This window comes from Somniosus microcephalus, chromosome 12 (assembly GCF_052327205.1).
Source record: "Somniosus microcephalus isolate GS21.2 chromosome 12, FLI_Smic_1.0, whole genome shotgun sequence".
Taxonomy (NCBI): domain Eukaryota; kingdom Metazoa; phylum Chordata; class Chondrichthyes; order Squaliformes; family Somniosidae; genus Somniosus; species Somniosus microcephalus.
The window spans coordinates 77,495,140-77,508,602 of NC_140998.1; the positions used below are offsets into that span (position 1 = coordinate 77,495,140).

The window sequence follows — 13,463 nt, forward strand, 5'->3', positions numbered from 1 at the left end:
TCTTTGAGGATATAACGAGCAGGGTGGATAAAGGGGAACCAGCAGATGCCGTGTATTTGGATTTCCAGAAGGCATTCGATAAGGCGCCACATAAAAGGTTACAGCACAAGATAAGAGCTCACGGGGTTGGGGGTAATATATTAGCATGGATAGAGGATTGGCTAACTAACAGAAAACAGAGAGTCGGGATAAATGGGTCATTTTCAGGTTGGCAAACTGTAACTAGTGGGGTGCCGCAGGAATCAGTGCTGGGGCATCTACTATTTACAATCTATATTAATGACTTGGATGAAGGGACCGAATTTAATGTAGCCAAATTTGCTGATGATACAAAGATAGGTGGGAAAGCAAATTGTGTGCAGGACGCAAAGAATCTCCAAAGGGATATAGATAGGCTAAGTGAGTGGGCAAAAATCTGTCAGATGGAGTTTAATGTGGGAAAATGCGAGGTTATCCACTTTGGTAGGAAAAATAAAATAGCAAATTATTATTTAAATTGGGAGAGATTACAAAAATGCTGAGGTACAGAGGAATCTGGGGGTCCTTGTACATGAATCACCAAAAGTTAGCATGCAGGTACAGCAAGTAATTAGGAAGGCAAATTGTGTGTTGGCCTTTATTGCAAAGGGAATGGAGTATAAAAGCAGGGAAGTCCTGTTACAAATGTACAGGGCGTTGGTGAGACCACACCTGGAGTACTGTGTACAGTTTTGGTCTCCTTATTTAAGGAAGGATATACTTGCATTGGAGGCAGTTCAGAGAAGGTTCACGAGGTTGATTCCGGAGATGAAGGGGTTGTCTTATGAGGAAAGGTTGAGCAGGTTGGGCCGATACTCATTGGAGTTTAGAAGAATGAGAGGTGATCTTATTGAAACATAAGATTCTGAAGGGGCTTGAAAGGGTAGATGCAGAGAGGATGTTTCCTTGTGGGGGAATCTAGAACTAGGGGGCATAATTTCAGAATAAGGGGCACCCAATTTGTAAGAGTTTCGCAAAATTCCCCTGAAAACAAGAGAAACATTGGTCCACATCGTGGATGAAGATTTATGTGTTTTTGAATTGCCTCTGGGTCAGATCAAGGTTTTGAAGCATGTTCAGAGCCACGAAAGACTGCTGGACTAGACTACAACAGAGTCAAGGAAATTTGGGGAAGTATTCACACACATTGAGAAGGAACATCTTTTAAGGCTTGTGCTTTGGAGCCCGGTCAAACACAGAGGTTTACAGCTTGTAATGTGTTTGTGTGAAAGACCTGTCAATCAAACCAGGGAGGTCAGGAGTTGCCTACCTGACCCGAGGTCGATTATGGCTGGCTATGACTCAACAGCCAATCACAGTCCTTTTTTGTGTACTGGTCAGACGGAATGGCAGCAGAATGAAAGACCTGTCAATCAAACCAGGGAGGTCAGGAGTTGCCTACTTGACCCGAGGTCGATTATGGCTGGCTATGATTCAGCAGCCAATCACAGTCCCTTTTTTGTGTACTGGTCAGACAGAACGGCAGCAGAATGAAAGACCTGTAAATCAAACCAGGGAGGTCAGGAGTTGCCCACTTGACCCAAGGCCGATTATGGCTGGCTATGTTTAAACAAGCAATTCAGCAACCAATCACAGTCCTTTTGTTTGTGTACTGGAACTTTAGGCGGGAATTTTTCTAGCCAGAGCAGCAGCAGCAACAGGTATAAAAGATAGCTACTGAGAAGCTATCGGGTCTCTTTTTACTTCACTGGATCACAGGTGAGCAGAGTGTTCTGACTCCTAAACAAGACAACCTAGCAAGGAGTTTGGGGTGGTGATTTAAGGGAATTGCTAAGATTGTTTAAATAACATTGTAGCCATTGTATCCCTCGTTTTTGCCGTGTGTACCCCCTTGTTATATACTTTTGTTGCATTTACTATGTTCGTGTGGTATAGTTAATATTTGATTATGGTTCTTTAGTTTAATAAATTTTGACTTTGCTCATATCCAAACCAATTGTCCGCTTTAACATCATTAATTGTAAGTCCTCCAGTCAAAACTGAAAGGTGGGGTAGCGATTCGGAACCGCTGTTAAAATTGGTTTACAGTGCAGCAGGCAAAAAGGCTGCTGGCCAGGTATGTTACCATAAACCAGGTAATAGATGCCCCCCTACAATTTAAATCGGAAATGAGGAGCAATTTCTTCTCTCAGAGGGTCGTGAATCTTTGGAATTCTCTTCCCCAAAGAGCTGTGGAGGCTGGATCATTGAATATATTTAAGGTGGAGATAGACAAGATTTTTGAAAGGTAAGGGAGTCAAGGGTTATGGGGAGCGGGCAGGGAAGTGGAGTTGAGGTCAAGATCAGATCAGCCATGATCTTATTGAATGGCGGAGCAGGCTCGAGGGGCCAAATGACCTACTCCTGCTCCTACGTCTTATGTTCTTATGCATGATATTCTTAATGCACCATCTCAATGCATCAGGACACGTGTTTGGGGCGGGCAACTCGCCAGTTCTATTTATTTGAGGTCTGGGCCTCGAAATGGCTCCAGCCTGTGGGCTCCTGGCATGAGGGTGGGGAGGTGGCTGGAGAGCTTCCCTGTTTGGATGTCTGAAACTTAAAATCTACCCCATATAGTTAACTCCAGACACAACACTAGAGTTGAATGTGTGTTTTTCTGATAAATTTTACTTTGGGAGTTTATAGTGAGGTGGGTGAGGAACTGTCATGTGATCAGTGTCTCGCAGAATTTTTTGTTTCCTGGATTGCCATTGGAAATAATTTTTGTTCGGTAGAATCCACTGTGTAGCTTTTTTATGACTGGAATGTGATTGGGAAGAAAGATTTTGTTACATGATTGTTGAATTTCAAAAATATAACAAGTGCAGCAAATAACTAGAAAGGAGAAAGAGGGAGAGGGGGTAATTTTCAACTTCACCACCTGGGTGGTAATCTGGTGGAGTTGATCACCCGCTCATTTTAGAACCTGCCTGATTTTTATCCCATTCAAATCAATGCAACGAAGATTGAACGGCTTCTGTAAAGGACGGGAGATCCACTCAGACAGATTGCTGCCCAGACAGCGAAGTCTAAAATTACCTACGGAGACTGGAACAGTTAGTATTGAGGAAGAAAAGTAACAAACTTTTATGACAAGCAGGAAAAAAGTTTCATGATAAAAATATTGATTTCACATTTTGCTTTAGTTGTCTGATGTTCCCTTTTTAACTTTAATCCTTTATTCTTGCCTGTATTGTTCATTGTATCTGTTTATGAATCTTAGGGCTGGATTTTGCCAATGGGAAGCTTTTGGAGGCAGGACTCCCACTTGTCGGGTTTCAGTCCCACCTCCAACTTCTGGCCAACCCATGCTATTTTCCCTTGATTGACTTTGTTGGGCTTAGCAGGCCAATTAAGGGAAAGCCCGTTACAGAGAACGTCAGTGTATGACGTTTCATCTGTCAAAAACCTTTGACAGATGAACTGTCATTATTTGACAGCTGTGTGAAGCTGTTAAACACTGATATTCTCTGTAGTTTGATGAGGTCTTGACCTCATCAAACCTTTTTCTTTTGCAAAAATTAGATGGTTGTTGAATTGGAGAATGCAACGGCCATCTGTCATCTCTGCCGCGGAGGTGCGAGACTCTCCGCATACCCAACTCTTGAAGTCTGCAGGAAGAAACAAAGGTAAGTAAACTTTTTCTAACACTTTCCACTTATCTCACATATACACTAACCTCTCCACACTTGCACCCATCACTTACCTTCACAGTGCACTTTTGCACCCCTCCGACCCCCGCAGACCCACTACTCACCTCAATGACCCTGGCGGGGTTTGGAGCATTCGGGAAGCCCGCACTTGTGTGGGCAAAATGGGGATAATCCTCTTATCTGCCTGTTAACTGGCTGTAATCCCCTTCCCGCCTCCAAGGAGACGGGACCAGGCGTGGGTCGGCTACCTGCCTCCTGGCAAGATGGCACGGAGGCGGGTAGGGCACCCGCCCCAAATTCTGCCATTTTCCCGGCAGTCCCACCTCCATACCCGCCTCCCCAGGGCTGGCAAGATCGCACCCTCAGAGTGAAGATATACTGCCACATTCCCTAGGCTGCAAAATCTGAGTTGCTGGTAAATTAATAGGTGAGAATAAAGAAACCAGAAAAACAGTGGAAAGGAGAGAACAGTAGAAATGAAGGGTGCACGAGATGTTTTGAGATGGTTAACAACAGAAGAGACTGATGGGAAAGGTGCGAGGGATTGATTGGCAAAGATAAAGTGCTACAGATAGGAAGAAAAAAAAGGATGACATTTGTACTCCATGAGTAGTGTTGAAATAGCCAAAGAAAATGTTCAAAGACACTTAGGAGTTGTAGTAGACTCAACACTAGGCACATTCAAGCAATGCAGAACTGCAGTCAACAAAGCCATTTGAATGTTGAACTACAAAGTCAAAAAAGTAGAATGTAAGTCCAAGGAGGTCGTGATCAAATTTTACAGTGCATTAGTCAGACCGCACCATGAATATTGCATCCAGTTCTTGTGGTCAAGACATAAGGAAGACAGTTGAGCGCTGCAGGCAGTGCAAAGAAGAGCTACAAAGCTGTTCCACAATGTCAGCCATCTGATAATGAGGAAAGACTGGAAAAACTTGGGATTTTCAGGATGAAAAGGAAACAACTGAGAGGTGACCTTAGAGGTACATAAGATTGTTAAGGGTAGAGAAAAAGTTAACTTTGAATATTATTTGAAATAAAATTGCAGGAGTAGAAAAGGGGAACAAAGGCTCAAACTAAAAAAAGGGGAGGGGAGGGTTAAGTTTACAACAGATATCAGGAAATTCTTCCTCACGCTAAGAATGATCAATGTGTGAAATAAATTTCTAGAGTAGTGGAGGAAAACATTCTGGAATCAATTAAGGAAAATTTGATGCTAAAATGGGGAAGGAAATTAGGATTTCTCTGGACCAATAAATTAAGATGAGCTGATTTACCTCCCTCATCTTTAATTATCTTAAGACCTTGTGAACATTAATAGGCACTCCATAACCACAGGGGATAACAGATGACTAAACCAACTGTTTCCATGATAATCAGCTTCTATCAATTAGACATGGGCGTTTCAGCAAGTTCCAAGTCAGACTCACTTTAAAAAAATGAAAGCCTCTTTGAACTCCTCATTTTTGCTACAACACTGGTCATTTTGCATATTTAAAATTCTGACTGACCTGGCAGCCCACAGCGTGGTTGACCGGTTCCAGGTGGTGTCCTAGTCCCTGGAATCTCCTGTCCGTTTTCATACACACACCAGCAGTAGCCTGTACTGCCATGGCATTGCATAGGCCTGAAGTTCCCTTCTTCATCACACTCAGGGATGTGCATTCCAGTAAGAGGTCGAGATCCATGTGGGCTCAATTCTGTTTGCAGTCTCTCCCGGTGCTGTTCACAAGCAGTCTTTGGACGTTCATTGGGTTCTAATCCAACAAAAATAAACTGGTTTTGAAACAATTACAAATTAAAAGTGCAAATCTCTCACTTTGGGTCATCTAACATCTCTCCTTGTACACTGTGTGATGTCACCAGGCTGTTTATAGGAAAGAAAACACACCTAAGCCAATATACTTTAAATGCATTTCACCTGTGATATTATTAATTCATCACCTCAAATTGATCCAAATTCTATCACGCAGAATCGTAGAGCAGAAACTGATAGCCAAGTTCCGCACTCATGAGGACGGCCTCAACCGGGATCTTGGGTACATGTCACGCTACATGTAACCCCACCTGACGTAGGGTCATCCAGACTCAAATCGTCGTTGGCTTGTTCTCTCTACACAGATGCGGCCGGACCTGCTGTGATTTCCAGCAAAAAAAAATGTTTTTTTGTCTGTTTTTTGTTTTTCATACAGACCCCAGCATCTGCAACATTTGACCATTCACACCTTTGATTGCTGTGATTATCTCTCTGCTGAGGTGTGATAAATGGCAGTTAGAAAGATTACCTGTAAACATCTGGCATTATTCTCTGACTATATAAGCTGTGTCTTTATGCATCTCTCCACTTCACCTGACGAAGGAGCAGCGCTCCGAAAGCTTGTGATTTCAAATAAAACTGTTGGGACTATAACCTGGTGTTGTGTGACTTCTTACATTTGTCCACCCCAGTCCAACACCGGCATCTCCACACCTTGGCTACTATCAACACCACAAACTGCCGGCTCAAAGTGGAGAGGATCTCCAAGAAGTTCGCGCATATCGACACAGACATCAAGTTTCTACAGAGATGCAAGAAAGCAGACAAGATCCCGAAAGGACTACAGATCATGAACCCACTCAAGTCGACCTACAACACAGACTACGCTGAGAGACTCTGCCGTCGTACCTCTCGCACACTCCTCAACCATCTCGTACACCAGCTCTACAGCAGACGCCGCAACCTCGAAACCATGCTCAGGACACAGCAGACCAGCTACGAGACACTGCCAAACAGACGAGGCAACGGAACTACACTGCCTACATGCACACCAAGAACAGGAAGCTTGAGAAACTCGGCATCACCACCAGCAGCAACCAAGCCTTCCCCGGTACCACGGTTGAAACCACAGGGAAGTCCATCGTCAACTTGTCCGACCACACCCTTCAACGAGACAAAATTGAAGTTCTCAGCCGAGGGCTCAATTTCTGCCCCACCACCAAAATGGATCCCATCGGTCTCGCGGCAGACACAGAGGAATTCATCAGGAGAATGAGGCTCCGGGAACTCTTCCACAAATCCCAAGATGTCAGCAGCGAACCCAATGAGACAACCAATGATCCGGAACAGCAGACAGAGGGATCCGCAGTGCAGCAACTGAAGAAGAAAGAGTCAAATTGGACCCCTCCGGAGGGTCGCTGCCCTAAGCTTGACATGTATGCTCAAGCTGTCAGGAGATGCATCAACGCCAGATTCACCAGCTGCACTCACAAGACAGTCCAGAATGTCACCCGAGCACAACGCAACGCCATCCACGCTCTCAAGACCAACCGCAACATCGTCATCAAACCAGCAGACAAAGGAGGAGCCATCGTCATACAGAACAGAACGGACTATTGCAAAGAAGCATACTGACAACTGGACAACCAGGAACACTACAGACAGTTACCCGCAGATCCGACCAAAGAACACACCCGCCAACTCAACAGACTGATCAAGACCTTCGATCCAGACCTTCAAAGCATCCTACGCGCTCCCATCCCACGTACTCCCCATGTGGGAGACTTCTACTGCCTCCCAAAGATACACAAAGCCAACACACCCGGACGTCCTATTGTATCAGGCAACGGAACCCTGTGTGAGAACCTCTCTGGATACGTCGACGGCATCCTGAAACCCATCGTACAGGGAACCCCCAGCTTCTGTCGCGACACTACAGACTTCTTACACAAACTCAGCACCCACGGACCAGTTGAACCAGGAACACTCCTCGCCACGATGGAAGTCTCGGCACTCTACACCAGTATCCCCCACGATGACGGCATCGCTGCGACAGCCTCAGTACTCAACACCAACAACAGCCAATCTCCAGACGCCATCCTACAACTCATCCGCTTCATCCTTGACCACAATGTCTTCACCTTCGACAACCAGTTCTTTACCCAAACACACGGAACAGCCATGGGGACCAAATTCGCACCCCAATACGCCAACATCTTCATGCACAAGTTCGAGCAAGACTTCTTCGCTGCACAGGACCTCCAACCAATGCTATACACCAGATACATCGACGACATTTTCTTCCTATGGACCCACGGCGAAGAATCACTGAAAAGACTACACGATAACATCAACAAGTTCCATCCCACCATCAAACTCACCATGGACTACTCCTCAGAATCGGTTTCATTCTTGGACACACGAATCTCCATCGAAGACGGACACCTCAGCACTTCACTCTACCGCAAGCCACGGACAACCTCAGGATGCTCCACTTCTCCAGCTTCCACCCTAACCACGTTAAAGAAGCCATCCCCTATGGACAAGCCCTGCGAATGCACAGGATCTGCTCAGACGAGGAGGAACGCGATGGACACCTACAGACGTTGAAAGACGCCCTCGTAAGAACGGGATATGACGCTCGACTCGTCGATCGACAGTTCCGACGGGTCACAGCAAAAAAATCGCATAGACCTCCTCAGAAGACAAACACGGGACACAACCAACAGAGTACCCTTCGTCGTCCAGTACTTCCCCGGAGCGGAGAAACTACACCATGTTCTTCGCAGCCTTCAACATGTCATCGATGACGACGAACACCTCGCTAAGGCCATCCCCACGCCTCCACTACTCACCTTCAAACAGTCACCTAACCTCAACCAGACCATCGTTCGCAGCAAATTACCCAGCTTTCAGGAGAACAGCGACCACGACACCACACAACCCTGCCACGGCAACCTCTGCAAGACATGCCAGATCATCAACACAGATACCATCATCACACGTGAGGACACCACCCACCAGGTACATGGTACATACTCATGTGACTCGGCCAACGTTGTCTATCTCATACGTTGCAGGAAAGGATGCCCTGGAGCATGGTACATCGGCGAGACCATGCAGACACTGCGACAACGGATGAACGGACACCGCGCTACAATCACCAGGCAGGAGTGTTCCATCCCAGTCGGGGAACACTTCAGCAGTCAAGGACACTCAGCCTCCGATCTTCGGGTAAGCATTCTCCAAGGCGGCCTTCGAGACACACGACAACGCAAAATCGTAGAGCAGAAACTGATAGCCAAGTTCCGCACTCATGAGGACGGCCTCAACCGGGATCTTGGGTACATGTCACGCTACATGTAACCCCACCTGACGTAGGGTCATCCAGACTCGAATCGTCATTCGCTTGTTCTCTCTACACAGATGCGGCCGGACCTGCTGTGATTTCCAGCAAAAAAAAATGTTTTTTTGTCTGTTTTTTGTTTTTCATACAGACCCCAGCATCTGCAACATTTGACCCCTTGTGACCCCACCTCATTGTTCTTTGATGTAATGTTTTTCTGACTAACCTGTTTGGACACCATTCACACCTTTGATTGCTGTGATTATCTCTCTGCTGAGGTGTGATAAATGGCAGTTAGAAAGATTACCTGTAAACATCCGGCATTATTCTCTGACTATATAAGCTGTGTCTTTATGCATCTCTCCACTTCACCTGACGAAGGAGCAGCGCTCCGAAAGCTTGTGATTTCAAATAAAACTGTTGGGACTATAACCTGGTGTTGTGTGACTTCTTACATTTGTCCACCCCAGTCCAACACCGGCATCTCCACACTATCACCACCAGGGATACACATGTACCCACCAGAATTTAATATTTTCAACTAGTGTTGTATAGTTCATCCCAGTCACAACCCTAGATTTTTGTTTGTGTGTTATCTGATAAATGTTACTTTTTGAGAGTTTATTGTGAGGGACTGTTACACCAGCAGTAGCTCGCAGGAATTTCTTCCTGGAGTGTAATTGGAAAGAATTTTGTTTGATAGTATGTGATTTGTGTAGGTTATTTTTATGTTGTAGTGTGATTGTGGAGAAAATTTAAATTGGGGACAAAGATTTTATGTCACAGGATTATTGAATGATAAAAATATAAGAGATGTAGAAAATATCCAATTACAAAGGAGAAAGAGAGACTGGAACACTTAAACAAAAAAAAACAAAAATTTCTTTTCTTACTCTGATGGTCTCTTTTCAATTTTAATCCTTTGTGCTTACCTGTTTGCTCATTGTGTCTATTTCTGAATCTTAGAGTGAAGACATACCCACACTTTTCCCAGGTTGAAAATCTGAATCAATGGGGAATTAATTTGGTGAGAACAAGGAAGCCAGAGAAACAGCAGAGGTAAAGGGAGATCAGGAGAAATGAAGGATGCAAAAGGTATTCTGAGATGGTTGACAACAGAAGAGACTGATGGCAGAGGGAGGAATAATCAGGAAGGATAATCAGGCCTTTTGGATGCAAATAAATGTGTTCAGGCCTTTTTTTTAACCAGTAATACCTATAGCTCAATGTCAATCAATAGTGATAAGCACTTCATAGCTACAGGAGATAACAGATCCCAAATTATCTGTTTCCATAACAATCAACTTCTATGAATTACACAGAGGGGCTTCACCAATTTCCAAGTTACACTCACTATAAAAAATGGAAGACTCTTTGAACTCCTCACTTTCGCTACAATGCTGGTCATTTTACATATTTAAAATACTGACTGACCTGGCAGCCCACAGCGTGGTTGACCAGTTCCAGGTGGTGTCCTCGTCCCTGGAATTTCCTGTCCGTTTTCATACACACACCAGCAGTGGCCTGTACTGCCGTGGCATTGCATAGGCCTGAAGTTCCCTTCTTCATCACACTCAGGGATGTGAATTCCAATAAGAGGTTGAGATTCATGTAGGTTCAACTCTGTTTGTAGTCTCTCTCGGTGCCGTTGACAAGGAGTCTTTGGATGTTCATTGGATTCTGATCAAAGAAAACGAAGCTGGTTTTGAAACGATTACAAATTAAAAGTAAAAACTCTGAAATTGGGCCATGTGATGTCTCTTCTTGCACACTGCTGTGAGGTACCCTAGTTGTGTATACATATATAAGTAGGATTAGTATTTGGTTTAATCTCATATGATTAATGTGTTTTGGGTTTCTTTTTACTTAATGAAAAGGTTAAAAGCTGTTCATTCCCAGGATGCATTAGGGTTTGATTTATCAGGGTACAATTTAGCCGACACTGTGGTTTAGGTGATTGCTGAAATAACAGGATGTATAAGATTTGTGTCTCTTGATTTGTTTCCATGGCCACATTGGTAAATAGTTAGCCAAGACAGTTTTGAGATAAGAAGTGGAACAATGGAAGACAGGATGAACATAGTTGGCATCTGTCGTTTTGAAGGAAATACATCTTTTCTGGGGGTCTTGCTCACAATAACACTTTTCATGCCATAATTAATTATCAATGACAGCGTTCATGAGAAATAGAATATAAAGATCCTAAGCTTTTCTTAACAAGTTGTAGAGAGAGTAAGGCCTAGATTTTCAGTGTGCCGTGAGGCGGGCTTTTAGGCGTGCGGGGGGCTAAAATCCCGAATTCGGGGGTCCCGACACCATCCCGCCCAAAACCCGCCTCCACATAAGTTTCAAAGGAGGCGGGTACCCGCCCCGCACTGGGACCCGCCGACCCGAGGCGGGAAGGGATTAGTGCCAATTAACTGCCTGGGCAGTTTTTAGCCTAATCCCTATTTTGAGGGGTGTCGTGTGGGATTCCCGATGGCTCCAAACCACGGCAAGTTAGAGCAGGTGGGCCGTCAGGTTGAAGGACTTGGAGGGGTCGCGATGTCGGTGTTCAGGTGAGTGATGGGTGCATGAGTGCAAAGGTAAGTGTGTTTGGTGTGTCTAAAGTGTGTAAAGAAGTTTAAATGACCTGTACTTACCTTAACAGCCTTTCTTCCTCTAGGTTTCGGGAGTCCATCATTCAGCTGGCACTGAAAGCAAAATGGCTGCGAGCTGTCAAAAGTGACAGCCTTCAGCTTTCATTGCCGGTGAGAGTTCTAATTGAGTCTGCGTAGAAGGACTCAGGTTAGAAGTCAGACTGTCAGTGTTTGACAGCTTCAAACAGCTGTGAAACACTGATATTTCATCTGTCAAGACGTCTTGACAGATGAAATTTCAGTCTGTGACATCACCTGTTGCCGGGTGGCCCTTAATTGGCCTGCTGAGCCCGCTGGGCGGGCTTAACAAGGTCAATCAAGGGAAAATCGCGTGAATTGGCCGGACGTCGATGTAGGCGGGACTAAAACCTGAAAGTTTTAGTCCCACCTCCTTCCCGACTGCGGAATGAAAATCCAGCCCACAGGGTTTGAAAAGGAACAACGAACGTTAACTGTCTATTGGGGGAAACCGAACGGGTAATATAGTTTATTTCTCTGCATGTCCACTGCTTAAAGATAATAAACATTTGGTTGCGTAGCGCCCGTTGTTTGGGTGCTATGGGTGCCGATTTGGCTCGACAATGGCGTCCGAGCAATGCACACACACTTCTGGTGCGGGCCGTGCCAAAAGCCATTTTGGTGAGGGCATAGCGTTGGTATATGCAGAGTATGCAGATCGTGACGTCAATTAGCATGTATGCTGATTTGATGCCAGCACTGCCACTTTCAACCTCAACGCTGGAGCTAATGCCCTCTCTTAACCTTGCTTAGATAAACATGCATTCAGCAGCAGGAAGGACCCCCACCAGCGCTATTTAATGGGATCATCACCAATGTTCCCTTCTGAAGGTCCCGTGTAGCCAGTGAGCCAGCTTTTGAATAGAAAAACCGCACATGCGCGGAATTTTGAATAGCCCGCACAACACAGGCCAAAAAGAAAGAGAGAACATTGATCATCACCTACTTACAGATTTGTTGCTGATTGATTTCTACTAGCTGTTGCTGAGGTTGTAGAAGTGTTTGGTGCTTTCTACACTTCTTTAAAGTTGCCTAGAGTCCACAAGGAGTGGTGTGGCACATGCTCAAGGACTTGGTACTGACTTGCAAGGGGTCGGCTCAGACCTGTTGCTCCCAGACATGGGTGCATTAGTTTGTATCCCCCTTGGTCTGCAGCATGACAGGGAGAATGAGCAGAAGTGACAGAGCAGGTCAAGCTGCTAGAAGAGGCAGGAGGAGGAGGGGGAGAAGGGCTCTCTACAGGAGGTCCTATCCACCCAGGATTTTCAGGGAGCAATTCTCCTACCTCAACCTCAGGGAGGAACATTGCATGTGACATCTCCATCTTACTAAGGAGGTGCTGAATGAAATCTGCCACCTGCTGCAGGCAGACCTACAGCCTCAGTCCAGAGTGAGGATGGCACTGCCAGTAGCTGTAAAGGTGACCGTGGCCTTGAACTTCTTCGCATTGGGATCCTTCCAGGCTGGAGCAGGCGACATCTGTAACATCACCCAGTTCACTGACCACTCCTGTATAAGGGAGGTGAGTGAGGCTCTGTATGTAAAGAGAGCTGAATACATTTCATTCTCTCTTGCCGGAAAGAAGCAGGTGGAGCGAGCACTCAGCTTCGCCAGGATAGCAGGATTCCCCATGGTGCAGGGAACCATTGACTGCACACACGTTGCTTTGCGGGCGCCACATCTCAATTCGGAGATGTACCCCAACCAGAAGGGATTCCATTCCCTCAATGTCCAGCTGGTGTGCGACCATACTCAGCGCATCATGCAGGTCAATGCTTGGTATCCCGACAGCAGTCATGATGCCTTCATTCTGCGGCAGTCCACTGTACCATCAGCATTTGAGCCACCACAACAAACCAGAGGGTGGCTACTGGGTGACAAGGGCTATCCGCTGACCACCTGACTCATGATACCGCTGCTCAACTCAAGCACATGTGGGCAGCATCCATATAATGAGAGCCATGCTGCCACACGGAATCTGACAGAGCAGGCCACTGGCATCCTTAAACAATGCTTCCGCTGCCTGGTCC

The 13,463-nt window shown here is 45.7% G+C and overlaps 1 protein-coding gene across 4 annotated transcripts in view; it reads right to left on the minus strand.

Annotated features, from left to right (window-relative positions):
- nid2a (nidogen 2a (osteonidogen)) overlaps window positions 1–13,463 on the minus strand; it is a 182,527-nt gene that overhangs the window by 54,984 nt on the left and 114,080 nt on the right. For all 4 annotated transcript variants that reach the window (XM_086003173.1, XM_086003172.1, XM_086003171.1 and 1 more), the window contains exons 22-23: window positions 10,211–10,456; window positions 5,186–5,431 (exon numbers count right to left, since the gene is read on the minus strand). In XM_086003173.1, coding sequence (XP_085859299.1) covers window positions 5,186–5,431; window positions 10,211–10,456 — 492 coding nt within the window. The remainder of the gene's footprint in view (window positions 1–5,185; window positions 5,432–10,210; window positions 10,457–13,463) is intronic.